Source organism: Podarcis pityusensis, assembly GCF_964106645.2.
Source record: "Podarcis pityusensis genome assembly, chromosome: 8".
Lineage (NCBI taxonomy): Eukaryota > Metazoa > Chordata > Lepidosauria > Squamata > Lacertidae > Podarcis > Podarcis pityusensis.
The window spans coordinates 7,539,721-7,557,614 of NC_138033.1; the positions used below are offsets into that span (position 1 = coordinate 7,539,721).

General features: G+C 47.9%; 1 protein-coding gene across 6 annotated transcripts in view; it reads right to left on the reverse strand.

Annotated features, from left to right (window-relative positions):
- The window catches only part of DMPK (DM1 protein kinase), a 55,490-nt gene extending 38,387 nt beyond the window's left edge, over positions 1-17,103 (reverse strand). For 5 of the 6 annotated variants that reach the window (XM_081018795.1, XM_081018798.1, XM_081018797.1 and 2 more), the window contains exon 1: positions 16,568-16,860. In XM_081018795.1, coding sequence (XP_080874921.1) covers positions 16,568-16,727 — 160 coding nt within the window. In that variant the 5' untranslated portion in view covers positions 16,728-16,860. Of the gene's footprint in view, positions 1-16,567 lie in introns of all 6 variants that reach the window. The other variant, XM_081018796.1, reaches the window with a different exon arrangement.
- Positions 17,104-17,894: the final 791 nt, after the last annotated feature.

The window sequence follows — 17,894 nt, forward strand, 5'->3', positions numbered from 1 at the left end:
GCAAGTCCTAGGCTCTGAGGCGCCACCCGCTCTACAGCGCCACCCGCGTCCCTCACATGCTAGTAGAGTAGATAAAAGGATGGAATTTGCTCCCGCAAGTTGTAATTATGGCCACCTGCTTGAATGGTTTCAAAGGGGAGTAGATGAATTTGTGGAGGATATTCGTTGGAGAGAGTGCTGTGGCATCAAGTTCCCAGAGGCATCAGGTTGGCCACGGAGAGGGCAGGACCCTGGGGTAGATGGGCCCTTGGCCTGATCCAGTGGGATTCTTCTTATTATTAGGAGTTAGGGGCAAGTGGGCTGTAAGCTGAGACCCTTCTAACCCATGGATCCAGCATGTGTTAAAATAGAAGCCAGGCTAGCTTCCTGGTGAGGCGATCGCCTGGGTGATGAGCCATTATAGGGAACAAAGGAAGTGGATCTGTGCGAGATGCAAACGGCTGGTAGTTAGAAAAAAAGGCAAAGAGTTTGGTGATGTGAGCCAAAGGAAAAAGCAGCAAGATGGAGATGGAGATAGAGATGGAGAGAGAGAGAGAGAGAGAGAGAGGCATTTGGTTCCTGTTTGAATCCAAGGCTATGGGAGAAACAATATCCTTCTGGGTGTTAATGCTATGAACCCCTCCATCATACATGAGCTCAGGTTGTATATATGTGTAAAGAAACCAAATATCATAAAGACACCGCTGCTTCCTCTGTGCCTCGAACCCTGGGTAAATTCCTGGAACTCCTGGAATCTGCTCAGGGATCGGGGTGTTGTGCAACATTATGTTCTTGTTGTCGTTTAGTTGTGTCCAACTCTTCGTGACCCCATGGACCAGAGCACGCCAGACCCTCCTGTCTTGCATTGCCTCCCGCAGTTTGGTCAGGCTCATGCTGGTAGCTTCGAGAACGCTGAACCATCTCGTCCTCTGTCGTCCCCTTCTCCTTGTGCCCTCCATCTTTCCCAACATCAGGGTCTTTTCCAGGGAGTCTTCTCTTCTCATGAGGTGGCCAAAGTATTGGAGTCTCAGCTTCAGGATCTGTCCTTCCAGTGAGCACTCAGGGCTGATTTCCTTCAGAATGGAGAGGTTTGATCTTCTTGCAGTCCATGGGACTCTCAAGAGTCTCCTCCAGCACCAGAATTCAAAAGCATCAATTCTTCGGCGGTCAGCCTTCTTTATGGTCCAGCTCTCACTTCCATACATCACTACTGGGAAAACCATAGCTTTAACTATACAGACCTTTGCTGGCAAGGTGATGTCTCTGCTTTTTAAGATGCTGGCTAGGTTTGTCGGCACTTTTCTCCCAAGAAGCAAGTGTCTTTTAATTTCGTGACTGCTGTCACCATCTGCAGTGATCATGGAGCCCAAGAAAGTAAAATCTCCCACTGCCTCCATTTCTTCCCCTTCTATTTGCCAGGAGGTGATGGGACCGGTGGCCATAATCTTCGGTTTTTTTATGTTGAGCTTCAGACCTTATTTTGCGCTCTCCTCTTTCACCCTCATTAAAAGGTTCTTTAATTCCTCTTCACTTTCTGCCATCAAGGTTGTGTCATCTGCATATCTGAGGTTCTTGATATTTCTTCCGGCAATCTTAATTCCGGCTTGGGATTCATCCAGCCCAGCCTTTCGCATGATGTTCTTAGGTTCATTTAAACAACAACAACCTGAGCCTAGCAACTGGCATTTTGGTTGCTGAAAGCTGGTTAGATCTTGTGCCCCCTCAATAAAGTACTTTGAGGGGGTGGGGCTGGTGACAACATTGCTCAAGATGGCAGCTTTGCCAGCCATTCCATTTCGCCCTGCAATTAAAACAGCAAACGCTTTTGATCCAACGCAGAACAGTTCTTCCAAACTGGGCATCCCTGATTGGGATGTGCGTAAAAGGAAGAAAAGGGAACAAAGCGGGTCCCCTTGGTTTGTGGATTTCTCCCTCTCTGCCTCCTGAAGGCCAGTCAGGCTGCCTGGACCTGCAATAAACAGCGATGGTGTCCCAAAGTAGGGAAGATGAGGTGGACAGACCGGGGAGGTAGGCCATCAAGACCCAAGTGTTCGTCTCATCAGTCCTCAAAGAATCATAATAGGATTTGACCTGGGTTCTCCTTCCCCTGAGAAAAGATGTTTCCAGCCTGAATATATCCATGGCAGAAATCAAGAGAGCCAGTGTGGTGTAGTGGTTAAGAGCGGTAGTCTTGTAATCTGGGGAACCGGGTTTGCTTCCCCGCTCCTCCACATGCAGCTGCTGGGTGACCTTGGGCCAGTCACACTTCTCTGAAGTCTCTCAGCCCCACTCACCTCACAGAGTGTTTGTTGTGGGGGAGGAAGGGAAAGGAGAATGTTAGCCGCTTTGAGATTCCTTAGGGTAGTGATAAAGCGGGATATCAAATCCAAACTCTTCTTCTTCTCTTCTTCAAGACTCAAGATTTGAGTATGAAGACTAAAGACCACTGCTAATGAAACTTTGGATTTGAGTCTGAAGAATAAAGAACAGGGAGGGAGGGAGGGAGGGAGGGAGGGAGGGAGGAAAGAAGGAAAGAAAGAAAGAAAGAAAGAAAGAAAGAAAGAAAGAAAGAAAGAGGTTCATGCAAGGTGATGATCCAACAGAGACTCCATCTCCTCAGAGTATTGCGAAAGAACGATGTCAATCAACATTTGATTATCTCCTTCTACCAGTCAACAATAGAAATTGTCCTTTCATACTGCATCATGGTGTGGTACGCTGGTTTGATATCAACTGATAGGAAGTGCCTACAGAGGGTGATGAATACAGCACAAGATATTATGGGCTGTCCCGTGAATCCGCTGAATGAAATAGCGGAAGAACGTTGCCTCAGGAGAGTGAGGAAAATTCACACCCTGGCCAGCACTTTCTTGATCTCCTGCCCTCGGGCAGAAGATATAGAAGCATGATTTTTCACACCAACAGGGTAAAGAACAACTTCTATCCATGGGCTGTTAGGCTGCTGGATGAAAAGATAACAACAGGGCAACTGACTTTTGGGTTTGGTGGGTGTGCGTCAGTAAACGAGGGGAATTAAGACTAAGAGAGCTGAGTGGGGGGTGCTCGTGTAATCTCACTGAATACAAGCTGTACAAGTGACAATAAAGTATTTCAATTTCAATGTACAGTGGTACCTCAGGTTACATATGCTTGTGGTTACATACGCTTCAGGTTACAGACTCCGCTAACCCAGAAATAGTGCTTCCGGTTAAGAACTTTGCTTCAGGATGAGAACAGAAATCGTGCTCCGGCGGCACGGCAGCAGCAGGAGGCCCCATTAGCTAAAGTGGTGCTTCAGGTTAAGAACAGTTTCAGGTTAAGTACGGACCTCCGGAACGAATTAAGTACTTAACCTGAGGTACCACTGTACTGAAAACGACAGAACTCTCCTGCTCTAGCAGATGTGTTGCATTCCGTATCACTTTTCCCTCTCTAGGCCGGCTTCTAAAATTTTTTAGGATGTTTTACGTCCCTGTCATCGACCGCCACCCCGGTCACTTTTTCCTTTCCATGCTCTGTGAGGAGAAGCACTGTCAAATTCCAGGCATGGCCAACTGCCTCGTGGCACAAGGCCCAGGGCCCAACTGGCATCTCCTCCTGCCAAGCCAACCTTGCCCAGTGACGTTTGGGGTGGGTGGGACAGCCTCCTTTGAGAACAAATGGCCCAGGATTAATTTACTTCAAAAAATCATGGATTCGTGGAAGGGACCCCGAGGGTCATCTAGTCCAACCCCCTGCAATGCGGGAATCTCAGCTAAAGCATCCATGACAGGTGGCCGTCCAATCTCTGCTTAGAAACCACCAAGGAATACCAACGAAAGAAGAATGGCAGACAAAATGAATGGACTACACAGAATTGGATAAAACGACAGAAAGGATTCGAAACCTGCGGGACCAGGTATTTATAGAAGATTGGAAGAAATATACGAATTACTTGAAGAGCAACTGTAATGAACAAATTACGCTAAGGAGAAATATATGAAATATTGCAAAGAAGAGAGATATTAGTTATGATATTTAAATGTAATAGTGAAAGTAAAAAGGTAAAGGTAAAGGGACCCCCTGACCATTAGGTCCAGTTGTGACCGACTCTGGGGTTGTGGTGCTCATCTCGCTTTATTGGCCGAGGGAGCCGGCGTACAGCTTCCGGGTCATGTGGCCAGCATGACTAAGCTGCTTCTGGGAACCAGAGCAGCACACGGAAACACCATTTACCTTCCCGCCGGAGCGGTACCTATTTATCTACTTGCACTTTGATGTGCTTTTGAACTGCTAGGTTGGCAGGAGCAGGAATCGAGCAACAGGAGCTCACCCCGTTGCGGGGATTCAAACCGCCGACCTTCTGATCGGCAAGCCCTAGGCTCTGTGGTTTAACCCACAGCGCCACCCGCGTGCCTATAGTGAAAGTAAGAAATGTCAATTAAGTGATAAGAGTGGAAAATTTTCAGATATGATTGATGGAAGTCAAAAAAAAATTGTATAAGGTAGAAAATTATGTTTAATAATTGTTGAAAATGGTATGTTAAAAAACTAATTACACACACACACATATATATATAACCACCAAGGAAGCGGAGTCCACAACCTCCTGAGGGAGTCCGTTTCCCTGTCGAACGGCTCTTGCTGTCAGAAAGTTATGCCTGATGTTTAGTCAGATCTCCTTTCTTGTAGCCTGAAGCCTTTGGTTCGAGTCCTACCCTCCCATGCAGGAGAAAGAAGAAGAAGAAGAGGAAGAAGAGTTTGGATTTGATATCCCGCCTTTCACTCCCTTTAAGGAGTCTCAAAGTGGCTAACATTCTCCTTTCCCTTCCTCCCCCACAACAAACACTCTGTGAGGTGAGTGGGGCTGAGAGACTTCAGAGAAGTGTGACTAGCCCAAGGTCACCCAGCAGCTGCATGTGGAGGAGCGGGGAAGTGAACCCGGTTCACCAGATTACAGAGTCCACCACTCTTAACCACTACACCACACTGGCTCTACACCACACACAAGCAAACTTGTTCCATTTCCCATGTGACAGCCCTCAAGATATTTGAAGACGGCTGTCATATGTCCTCCTGGTCTCCTCTTTTCCAGGCTAAAAGGACCCAAGTTCCTCCACTGTTTTTCATAAGGTTTGGTTTCCAGGCCCTTGATCATCTTGGTCGCCCTCCTCTGCACACCTTCCAGCTTGTCAATATCCTTCTTAGATTGTGGCGTCCAGAAGTGGACATAGTATTCCAAGTGTGCTCTGACCAAGGCAGAATACAGTGGCACTATTCCTTCCCTTGATCCGGACACTATACTTCTGTTGATGTTGAAATTAATGACCTGGGGCACCACGTCTTTCTATGCAGTTTAAAAGGCCAATCAGTTTATTGTACTGATCAACCAATGAAAGTTTGCAGTCCTCGGAATTGATGCTTTTGAATTAGGTGCTGGAGGAGACTCTTGAGAGTCCCATGGACTGCAAGAAGATCAAACCTCTCTATTCTTAGGGAAATCAGCCCTGAGTGCTCACTGGAAGGTCAGATCCTGAAGCTGAGGCTCCAATACTTTGGCCACCTCATGAGAAGAGAAGACTCCCTGGAAGAGACCCTGATGTTGGGAAAGATGGAGGGCACAAGGAGAAGGGGACGACAGAGGACGAGATGGTGGAACAGTGTTCTTGAAGCTACCAGCATGAGTTTGACCAAACTGCGGGAGGCAGTGGAAGACAGGAGTGCCTGGCGTGCTCTGGTCCATGGGGTCACAAAGAGTTGGACATGACTAGACAACAATTACCTATGATTCCTGCACTGCTGTGTGTTTGGCCAAATTGTTGGCTATTTGCAGTTTAGTAGCGCTGCAGAGAGCTTGCTGGGGAGACCATGCATTAAAAAGGGACTCAAAAATAACTTAAACAAGGTTTTAATAAGAAAAACAAAAACTCCATTTACACTAAATACATCAACAAACCAACCACCAACCCATCCCCCAGGGTAATGGGAGAGCTAGGTGCTGCTCCTTATATACTACACCCAAATGCTGACACAGCTTAATCAATACAACTCAGCAGCAGTGGCGTAGCGTGAGTTGTCAGCACCCGGGGCAAGGCAAGTAATTTGCACCCCCTAACCCGTGGATTTGCGCCCCCTAACCCATGGATTTGCGCCCCCTAACCCCCAGCTGTTGCGCCCAGTGCGGCCGGCCCCCCTTGCACCCCCCACGCTACGCCACTGCTCAGCAGCACCTGCTATGTTTCACAACTGTAAAGCTGGGTCTCGTTAGTTTGCTCTGGCCCCTTAAAGACATACACATCGGGTGGAACAATGATGAACCTTTACATTTAAAGAAACCATTCAACACAAATGACCCTTGTGGTCTCTTCCAACACTACAGTTCTATGAGTCTATTATTCATCTAGCCCAGGATTACAGACTCTGACCGACAGCAGCTTTCCACGCAGTCCCATGTACAGGTCTTTCCTGTTGCCTGTTACCCAAGATCCTGTATGGCTATAGATGCCAGGAATCACACCCTGAAAAGGATATATCAAGAACTCTGGCCAAAAGTTTCAATATAAGGAATAATTCCTACTCAAGAGTTGAAATGAAAAACGTGTGTATTCTGCTAAGAATAACAGTTTGAAGCTAGTAGTAGATTTAAACACAACGTATAAGTATGATAGTTTTAAAGTAATGGTAAGTTTGGATACAACGTTTAAGTGCAGAAATAATGTCGTTTCAAATATACAATGATATAGTATAAAGGTACATGAAATACCAGTGCACAACAATTGTTTTATACAAGTCTCAATAGCAGTCAAAACGAGTCCACATTATATAAAATTAGAATAAAGAATAAAGAATGAAGGATCAAATGGGGCCAAAAAGGAGTATCCGGAGTGTGAATCAGATGTACGGTTCAGTGGTGGTAACCAGGACAGGGCCCTGTTTCGGAGTACACGCCTTCTTCAGCTGGTAATATCAAAAAATATGTCAAGATAGATAAATCTGTTGGAAGTCTGTATCATTTAGTTCTTTTATGTTTCTATTTCGACTGATGTCCGTTTTTCACAAATAATTTGACTGGAAATAATAACTCTTGGAAATCCTTATTTCTAGATGCATGTCGAAATAGAAACATAAAAGAACTAAATGATACAGACTTCCAACAGATTTATAGTCGTCAAAAACCCGAGGTATGGAACCAAATATCATAATATGTGTTAACATACTTTAGAATGTATATAATTTATTATATTTATTATCTATGGATTGAAGCACCTTGATCTATCTTGACATATTTTTTGATATTACCAGCTGAAGAAGGCGTGTACTCCGAAACAGGGCCCTGTCCTGGTTACCACCACTGAACCGTACATCTGATTCACACTCCGGATACTCCTTTTTGGCCCCATTTGATCCTTCATTCTTTATTCTTTATTCTAATTTTATATAATGTGGACTCGTTTTGACTGCTATTGAGACTTGTATAAAACAATTGTTGTGCACTGGTATTTCATGTACCTTTGTACTATATCATTGTATATTTGAAACGACATTATTTCTGCACTTAAACGTTGTATCCAAACTTACCATTACTTTAAAACTATCATACTTATACGTTGTGTTTAAATCTACTACTAGCTTCAAACTGTTATTCTTAGCAGAATACACACGTTTTTCATTTCAACTCTTGAGTAGGAATTATTCCTTATATTGAAACTTTTGGCCAGAGTTCTTGATATATCCTTTTCAGTGAGGAATCACACCCTGGAACTGAGCCATGGTCAGCTTTGAGAACCTGGAGGGCACCAGGTTGGCAATGGGTCATGGGGGGGGGGGAAATGGGTGAAATCAGACCATTGGTCCATTTGGCTCAGCATTGCCTGCACTGACTGGCAGCTGCTCTCCAAGTTTCTAGACAGGGATTCTTATCTCAGGCCCAGACTGAGCCTGGGATGCTTTGTTTATTTGTATTTTCTTCCATAAAATGTATACCGCCGAGGGCCTTCTGGCGGTTCCCTCATTGCGAGAAGTGAGGTTACAGGGAACCAGACAGAGGGCCTTCTCGGTAGTGGCGCCCGCCCTGTGGAACACCCTCCCTTCAGATGTGAAGGAAATAAGCAGCTATCTTCTCTTTAAAAGACATCTGAAGGCAGCCCTGTTCAGGGAAGTTTTTAATATTTAATGCTGTACTGTTTTTAACACTTGATTGGGAGCCGCCCAGAGTGGCTGAGGAAACTCAGCCAGATGGGCGGGGTATAAATAATAAATTATTATTATTATTATTATTATTATTATTATTATTATTATACGCTGCTTGGCTGTAAAACCAAAATAAAACCAAAAAACCTCAAGGCAGGTTTACAAAAACGATAAAATTATCAATTGGAAGAACTAACAGCAACAGCATGAGATGTTCGAAAAGCCAAAATAACAACGGACTATAAACAGATGGAAACTTGCATTGACTTTTTAAACATCTGGTCCAAAGCAAAGTGGTTTTTCCAGGTGCCCAAAAAGAGAAAGGTGAAAGAGCCCGACCTGAAATCAAGAGGCAGGGAGTTCCAACTGGAAACTGCAAGAGTGGTTTCACACAAACAGCTGAGCAGCCCCCAGAGTATTGGATAGGTGGATGCAGTGTCTGTGAATCTGTTAGCTGCGACCTATAAAGGCCTCACTCTGTCTCCTACAGTGGAAAGCTGCACACACAACAGATCCGATGGCTTGATATTTTTGGGTAGTTAAAAAAAAGACGCCCCCCCCCAAACAAACCCCAACCCTCCATCTAGGAGGGCGGTGGGGGGGTGAGAAAGAGAGAGATGCTTCTTTCCAAGCTGCCCTGGGGCATTTGTCAGATTCTGTCCGAAACCAGCTGCTTTGCTCCCTTTTCGGTGGCTTCCTATTTCGGGCAGGAGATGATGGGTTGGGAATCTGGGCTTGCAGCAATTCTCAGATTCCAAGCAGGGCCCTCGGAGACTCTCTTGCATACTAGCACGGGAGAACAGAGGGTTTTTGTATGTGTGTGTTTGTGGAATTCCTGTGCATGGAAACTTTTCCAGGACGAAAGCCTGCCGAAGCCCAAAGGTGGGGCTTGCACTCAGAAACCGTTTCCGTGCCGGGCCTCAGCCACGGGGTTTTTGCAGAAACGCCGCCAGAGAGGGTGCTCCAGAGCACGTGCAGAGTGCTTTTTGCCAATCGACAACCGCAGCTGATCCCCTGGCAGCAAAGGTTGATGGATTCTACAGTTCTACAATATATACCCAAAGGTCCCAGAGAGAGAGAGAGAGAGAGAGAGAGAGAAAGAGAGAAAGAGCACCTGCGACTCTTAATCTCAGAGTCGTGGCTTTGCGTCCGACGTCTGGCAAAAGATTCATGCATTGAAATCTGTGGGGCTTACTAAACATACATAAGATTCCGCAGTGCTTTTTTCCTGGGAGGACACAGGGGTACGCATACCCCTAAACATTTTTTGAATCTTGTACTTCTGTCCATTTACGGTATTTATTTCCCCCGGTTCGAACTATAAAACCCCTAAAAAGCACTGGGATTATGCTACAGTGGTACCTCGGGTTAAGTACTTAATTTGTTCTGGAGGTCCATTCTTAACCTGAAACTGTTCTTAACCTGAAGCATCACTTTCGCTAATGGGGCCTCCTGCTGCCGCCACACCGCCAGACCACGATTTCTGTTCTCATCCTGAAGCAAAGTTCTTAACCTGAAGCACTTTTTCTGGGTTAGCGTAGTCTGTAACCTGAAGCGTATTTAACCTGAAGCGTATGTAACCTGAGGTATCACTGTACTAACCTTCTTGCTTTTTTAGAAACCCTTCCACCCTCCTCAAACTTTTAATCCTGCTTCAGAAAATCCGAATAACACCCCCCCCCCCCAAACCAAGGGCAGCAAAAATATAATCACATACATAACAGGCAGCTTGCTGGCCTTCCGTATCCTACAGGGTTGGTCATTTGCTGGGGCAGGGCCATAGCTCAGTGGTTAGAGCATCGTCTTTTGCATGCAAATCTCAGGTTCAGTCCCCCCCATGGCATCTACTGGAGAGCTACTGCCCGTCAGTGTGGTCGAGGCTGAATTCGGTATTCCCCAAATAGGACTCGGTTACAGTGGTACCTATGATTACGTAGTTAATTCATTCCGGAGGTCCGTTCCTAACCTGAAACTGTTCTTAACCTGAAACAGACTTTAGCTAAAGGGGCCTCCTGCTGCCACGGGAGAACGATTTCTGTTCTCGTCCTGAAGCAAAGTTCTTAAACCGAGGTACAATTTTTGGGTTAGCAGAGTCTGTAACCTGAAGCGTCTGTAACCTGAAGCGTCTGTAACCTATATAAGGAAGCTCCCTGTTTTTGTTGTTTAGTCGTTTAGTCGTGTCCGACTCTTCGTGACCCCATGGACCAGAGCACGCCAGGCACTCCTGTCTTCCACTGCCTCCCGCAGTTTGGTCAAACTCATGCTAGTAGCTTCGAGAACACTGTCCCACCATCTCGTCCTCTGTTGTCCCCTTCTCCTTGTGCCCCCCATCTTTCCCAACATCAGGGTCTTTTCTAGGGAGTCCTTGCCTGGACAGATTTCAGAATCTATCCTTCCAGTGAGCACTCAGGGCTGATTTCCTTAAGAATGGATCGGTTTGATCTTCTTGCAGTCCATGGGACTCTCAAGAGTCTCCTCCAGCACCATAATTCAAAAGCATCAATTCTTCGGCGATCAGCCTAATCTATCCAACCTCTGCTTAAAAACCGCCAAGGAAGGTCCACCGCCTCTCGACAGAGACCTACTATCAAACAGCTCTTACTTTCAGAAAGTTCTTCCTGATGTTTAGCCGGAATCTCCTTTCTTGTTCAAGTCCTACCCTCCAGACCCGGAGAAAACAAACTTGTTCCCTCTTCCATATGACAGTCCTTGAGAGACAGTGGTACCTCAGGTTACAGACGCTTCAGGTTACAGACTCCGCTAACCCAGAAATAGTACCTCGGGTTGAGAACTTTGCTTCAGGATGAGAACAGAAATCGTATGGTGGCGGCAGCGGGAGGCCCCATTAGCTAAAGTGGTGCTTCAGGTTAAGAACGGACCTCCAGAACGAATTAAGTTCTTAACCCGAGATACCACTGTATGTGAAGATGGTTCTCATATCTCCTCTCAGTCTCCTCTTTTCCAGGCTAAGCATGCCCAACTCTCTCAACCATTCCTCATCAGGCTTGGTTTCCAGAACCTTGATCATCTTGGTTGCCCTCCACTGCCCACCTTCCAGCTTGTCAACATCCTTCTTAAATTTTGGTGCCCAGAATCGGACACAGTATTCCAGGTGTGGTCTGGCCATGGCAGAATAGAGTGGCACTATTACTTCCCTTGTGGGATGCGGGTGGCGCTGTGGTCTAAACCACAGAGCCTAGGGCTTGCCGATCGGAAGGCCGGCGGTTCGAATCCCCATGATGGGGTGAGCTCCCGTTGCTTGGTCCCTGCTCCTGCCAACCTAGCAGTTTGAAAGCAAGTGCAAGTAGATAAATAGGTACCGCTCCAGCAGGAAGGTAAACTGCGTTTCCGTGCGCTGCTCTGGTTCGCCATTAGTCATTCTGGCCACATGACCTGGAAGCTGTACGCCGGCTCCCTCGGCCAATAAAACAAGATGAGCGCCGCAACCCCAGAGTTGTCCGCGACTAGACTTAACTGTCAGGAGTCCTTTACCTTTACCTTTATAACTTCTCTTGATCTCTAGACACTAGACTTCTGTTGATGCCACAGCCTAGAATAGCATTTGCTTTTTTTGCTGCTGCATCACACTGTTGACTCATATTAAGCTTGTGGTCCACCAAGACCCCTAAATCCTTTTCGCATGAACTGCTAGTAAGCCAAGTGTCCCTTGTCTTATATTTGCGCATCTGGTTCTTCCTGCCCAAGTGCAGAACCTTACATTTGTCTCTACTGCAATTCATTTTATTAGCTTGGGTGGGCCCAGTTCTCCCACATGTTAAGGTCATTTTGAATCCCGATTCTGTCTTCTGCAGCATGAGCAACCCCTCTCCGTTTGGTGCCATTCTCACGACAATAGGAAATGAGCAGAGATTGCAAGCATGTGTTAGGCCTGGAACTGAGGCCCCCCCCCCCAATAGCATGGTGTTGGAGTGGGGAGCAGGGAGAGGGGGGGAGAGAAGGAGGAGGAGGCGAAGAAGACGACGCGAGGGAGCCAAACGGGCACATGGAGAGTGCATGTCCATAGCATGCAGCCTTTTATGGCGTTTTGCAAAGTCTCCGCGGCCCAAGCAACATCTCACACGAGCCCCGGCCGTCGCAGGAACACGCACAGCCGGATCTCCCTGGTAAAGGGGGTAGGGCTATGCCATCTTGTCCACAAAAGGCAGTCTGTGCACTGCCAAGGGGGTGGGATGGCGTGCGTACTTTGCTGTGGCGGCGGTGTTGAAAAGGAAGCTGCCAGAACAGTCTGCACAACCCTCCCTTGTCCGCTCTCTCCCTTTCTGCTGAAGCTAACACAAAGCTTGCGAGAGACTGCAAGAGAACTGAACAAGGACAACAAATAATACGGCCACCGCGCTGCCCAGAGTCCTCTTTGCAAAGGCGGCTCGCCGTTTTCCAGGAAGTTCCCTTTGCAGTTCCAAAGACTAGAGCCCCTTATTTTAGAAAAAAACACAAAACACAAACAAACATGTAGCCGGGAACTCCTGATCGCTGGCACGTGCTATTGAAAGGGTTTTTTATGAGTCCGTAAAATGTCAGCAAGGACTTTGAGGGCTCCGTTCCGCGCACACATACACAGACGTGGTTCAGTGCCAGGGCTCAGCTCTGGAATTGTCCAAACAGGAGCAAGATGACACCTAGACATGTGCAAAGTGCCTCTCTCGCTATTCAGTAATTAGAACCTCCTTTGCATGTAAATTCTACCCGCCTGGGTTCAGCAGAAGGGGGGCGGGTGCCTGGATCAAAACACTTAAATTCCAGGCATGCTTGAACTGCAATAACTTTTAGATTGATCCCTGAAGATTCATTATTTGCCATTATATTCCACATTTCTTTCTCCAAGGAGCTCAAAGCGTGATGTACACGAATCTCCCCCTCCTCAAGTAATCCCCACTGCAACCTTGCGAGGTAGGCCGGTCTGAGAGAAGACTGGCCCAGGTCCTAGTCTGATACCCAAACTGCTACACTGCACTGACTAACCGCTTTCAAATTTATTCACGCATGGCAGAAGTGGCCACAGGAAGGGGTGAGGGCAGTTCATGGTTTCTTCTTGGTGCACAAATGCGTTCCCCGCAACTTCCAGCTGCAGCAGTTCGCAGGGTGCTGATATCCACCAGGAACCGACCCGATTTCCAGAACTAAAACCTAAAAAGGCACACCACCCTGAATAAGACTGGTATTAAAACCTGCTTCTATTTAAAGAAGAAGAGGAGGACAGCATCCTATCCCCAGCTTCTGTACACTTCAAAGGAAAGAAAGGCGAAAATCCCATTACTGTACGTTATTCACAGCTGTTCAAGGCCTGCCGGCCGGCACTCAAACAACAAACAGATCAGAGCAAAGGGAGCTGGAATATGTGGGTTTCTCCCCAGCAGGTGAACTGTAGGCAGGATACGGTGTGGGCTTTTGGTGTGTTTGACTGCGAGCTCAGCGCCTTGCATTCCCTGCCCTCTCGAACGCTTCCATTTCTATATTTATTTATTTCTGCGGGCAGCTTCTCTGCCGCTCCTGCTGAAACGCAACTCTAAGCAGTTGGCCATGGGGTTAAAGCACCTTAAATGAAACACCAAATGTGGGGTGGGAAACAAGCAGGGAATTTGCCCGTTCTCTAAAAATGCGACTAGCAACCCAACCAAGAGCCAATAAGCATGAGATGCAAGCATCCGCTGCGTGAAAAACCTGGGAAATTCAAAGTGAAGAACTGCACTGCGGGGGCGGGTTGGACTAGATGACCCTGAGAGGTCCCTTTCAACTCCCAACTCCAAATCTGTGATTCTGAGAGATCGTGCCTCCAGGACTAATCTTTGGCCACAGTGGGGCTGATGAGAATCAAGGGACATGATGAGCAGGTCCTGAGGCCTGCTCTGGCCTTCCCAGGCAAGGGGAAAAGCAACCTTCGTTGGGCGTGAGTGTGGGGAGCCACAAAAATCAAAGGCAGAAATCCAGCCTTCCACACCTCATTCGGGTAATGCTGGTGGTCAACAAAAGAGGTTTAAAGACTATCTCAAGGCAAATCTAAAAAAAATGTAGTATAAACACTGACAACTGGGAAACACTGGCCTGTGAGCACTCCAGTTGGAGAACAGCCTTTACCAAAGGTGTCATGGGCTTTGAAGACACTCGAACTCAGGACGCAAGGGAGAAACGTGCTAAGAGGAAGGCACGCTTGGCAAATCCACACTGTGATCAACTCCTGCCCGGAAACCTATGTCCCCACTGTGGAAAAACGTGTGGATCCAGAATTGGCCTCCACAGTTACTTACGGACTCATTGTTAAAACCGTGTTTATGGAAGACAATCTTATCGGCTATGAGGGATCGCCAAAGAAGAAGTGTCATTACACAATAGATTAAATGGTTTTTCAAAAAATTTTATGTTTTAAAAGGGACCCCTGTACAGATGGCACCCAGGGGGAAGATGCCCCGTTTGGTGTAAAGGAGATTCCCATCACAGAATCTGTACAGCTGGAAGGGACCCAAACGGTCATCTAGTCCAACCCCCTGCAATGGAACTAAACGCCTTTCTGGGTGCAATTTGTTGATGTTTTATCAATACACTTCTCAACCCCACCAGCACCACCAACGAGGAAGAAATGAACCGCAAGCAACCAGCCAGGAAAAGCTTGTCAACCGCAAACGAATTTTTTTCCTTTCGGGGTCTTCAACATGCTATTTCATTTATTACTGGGTTTCTTTTATATTACTCATTCAATTGGCATTCCTCCCTAAAGAGCCTGGGGCAGTATTCTTAAATTTATATCCTGCCTTTCGTCCAAGGAATTTAAACTGGCTTACATAGCTCTCATTTTATCCTCAAAACAACCTTGTGAGGTAGGCTAGGCTGAGAGGACTCTGCTACAATAGTAAAAAAACAAACAGTGTTTTAAATGCATTGTAAACATGCAACACCAGATGGTGCTGTAGAGCACAAAACTTTTCTATGAGATTTTACATAGGGTTTTTTTCCCTTTTGTTGTAACAATTTAATTTATGACTTATTTATAGCTGGGGGTTTTTTTCCTGTGTGTAGATCCATCCAGAGAGAGACACTAGCCAATATTTCCCAACAAGCTTCTTGGGCCAAGTTGAGATGTGAACCCTTGACTCCCAAATCCTACTCCAAAACTTTTTAACTTACGCTAGCAGGGGTAGGGGCTAGCCTGTTTTCATAGAATAACAGAGTTGGAAGGGACCCTGAGGGTCATCTAGTCCAACCCCCTGCAATGCAGGAATTTGCGGCTGTCCCAATGGGGGATCGAAACTGCAACCTTCGGATTATCAGCTCTAACCAGCTGAGCTATCCTGTTGGACCTGATTCACAAGGTTTCGAGGTCCTGGACGGCAGGACGACCACCAGCCTAGGGTGGGAAGTGAGGGGACAGGCACGGGCTACTAGTATCAATAACAGAGGCCACTCCTTGCAGGAGGTTCTTAAAAGTATGAGCTGTGGCTCTACTCACTGACAAACCCAGGGGAGCAAAGATGAGATCATCACAAAGGAGGGAAGCTGTAGGGACAAGAGGGAAACCAAGGCACAGGGGGAAGATCCATTTGGGGGAGGCGGGGAAAGGAAACAGCACAGAGTGTGCAAGAGCTAACCAGGTTTCTAAATCGGGCAGGGCGGCGAGAGAACAAATCAAGTTTAGATGGGCATGGGTGGGTGTGTCACTGCCGAGAATATAGGAGACACTGGTTTTGTAGCCAAATCTGCAAATTGTGTGATTCCAGGGCCTCGGTTCCCCCCTTCCGCAAAACCGGAACAGTAATATGGAATCACTTTATGGGGTTTAACAAACCCATTGAGGAGTGGAGGTCTATCGATGGCTATTGACCATAATAGCTAAGTGGAACAACCAGGAACAGAGGCAGTCTATCACTCTAGCTGGAGACAAGCAACAGGGGAAAAGCCTACCTTATAAGATCATTGCTAAAGATCGACAAGGCAACTATAGGAGAACATTCAGGAAGCGCAGTGTAAAATAGTCACTGGGAGAGAGAAAGGGGCCTCAGATTCCAGTATTAAAGGGCAGCTTGTGGGATCTGGGCACAGGTAAATAAAGATGAGCTAATATGTCCCCCCCAAAAAGCCACAAGCCCATTTTTACTAGCTCTAAGGAGGTTGGCTGTGGCACAACAACAGAAAAAGGAGACTATCTCCCTCTTTTTTTCTTTTACTTTGAAAAGGCTTCCCTGTCTGGCTCAGTGGCGTAGCGTGGGGGGTGCAGGGGGGGCCGGCCGCACCGGGCGCAACATCTGGGGGTTAGGGTTAGGGGGCGCAAATCCACGGGTTAGGGGGCGCAAATTACTTGCCTTGCCCCGGGTGCTGACAACCCACGCTACGCCACTGGTCTGGCTACCAGGCCAGTGGCTATTTGCAAGCCTGGATAGGAAGGGTTCCAGCAAGGATCTGGCAGACTCACCCCACTGTAAAAACTCCATGATGTATTTCTCCTGGGCGAGGGGCGACGTGCTCAGCTCGTGGTGCACACAGAGCAGAAGGTCTACCAAGGTCTCCAGACCCACAGCGCTCCGGTCCAGGACCAGCTCCTCCAGTTTCTTCAGTCGCACCTCGGCGGCCATGGCGGGGGCGGAGGGCACCCCAGCGGCTGCCGTGCCTCCAGCCACATCCAGGGACGGCTGGCAGGAGCCGCCCTGGCTTGCGTCCTCTATGCCAGGCTGGCACCCCCCTGCCCCATGGGGGGCACAGTCTTCTCCTTCCTGGGCGATCAACCCGGCTTCTAGAAGTCCACAAGGTGGTCCAGAATGGAGAGAGCAGCTTTCTGGCAGCTGCTGGAGATGCGCCTGACTCTTTCTCTCTGTCTCACATTCAGCCTTCTCCCCGCACAAACTTTCCCAGACTTTTTCCTCTCTCAGGCTGTCCGAACTGCCGGTCTTTCTCGCGGGGCATACATGGACTTGTGCGCTCTCGTCCCTAGCGCACGCCACTGTCCCCGTCCTTTATGCTGCCTTGCGCACCGTTGTTCCTCCTTTTCTGTGGTCCGAAAACACACCCACGCTCCTCCCCTGCCCCCACTCTCTCACATGGACAAACACCCCTCGCCCCCTCCCTCTCACCAGCAGCTCTCCCCTTGAATCACACAAGCATACCCAACCTTTTTCCCCTAGCGTCCAGGCCCCACAAACGTGCAAGACCCGGGTCTCCCCTCTTCCTTCGCTTTGGCGCACTACAAAAAGAAACCTTGCGCAAATTTCTCTCCTGAGCCAACTTGCAAAGTCCTGTCTCTCCCCCCCCCCCCCGCCTCCCCTGGCTCAGTTTACCCCAGAAAGACCCCCCCCCCCCGTCTCCTGACCACACGGGACTTGCAGCAGCAGCCGCAGGCACAAACAACCCCATGCCCATTTAAAGGCCCCAGGAATGGAGTTCGAGGCCAAGAGGCTGGACTCCTCTTTAACCCCTTCTCGGCTCTCTCTCTCCTGCTTTCTCTCTCTCTCTCCCTTTCCCCAGCCACAGAGCTCCACTACAGTCTCCCTAGAACCCAGGCTCCATTATAACCTGACAGCTGATGGTGGGGTACAGGGAAGATGGAGCCAGCGTCAGGCAAGCAGGATTACACAGCTTGGCCCTTGATCAGAACCTCTCTACTCCACCTGATTCCCCACCCTGGACCCTGAAAGGGCAAGGAAAGCTCTGCTTCTTGTGACAGGCACCCCCTCCGTTCTTTTGACTGCGAAGGAAGCCCCCTCCCCACAAACTGGGAACAGAACTTTCTTCCAAACCAAGCAGGC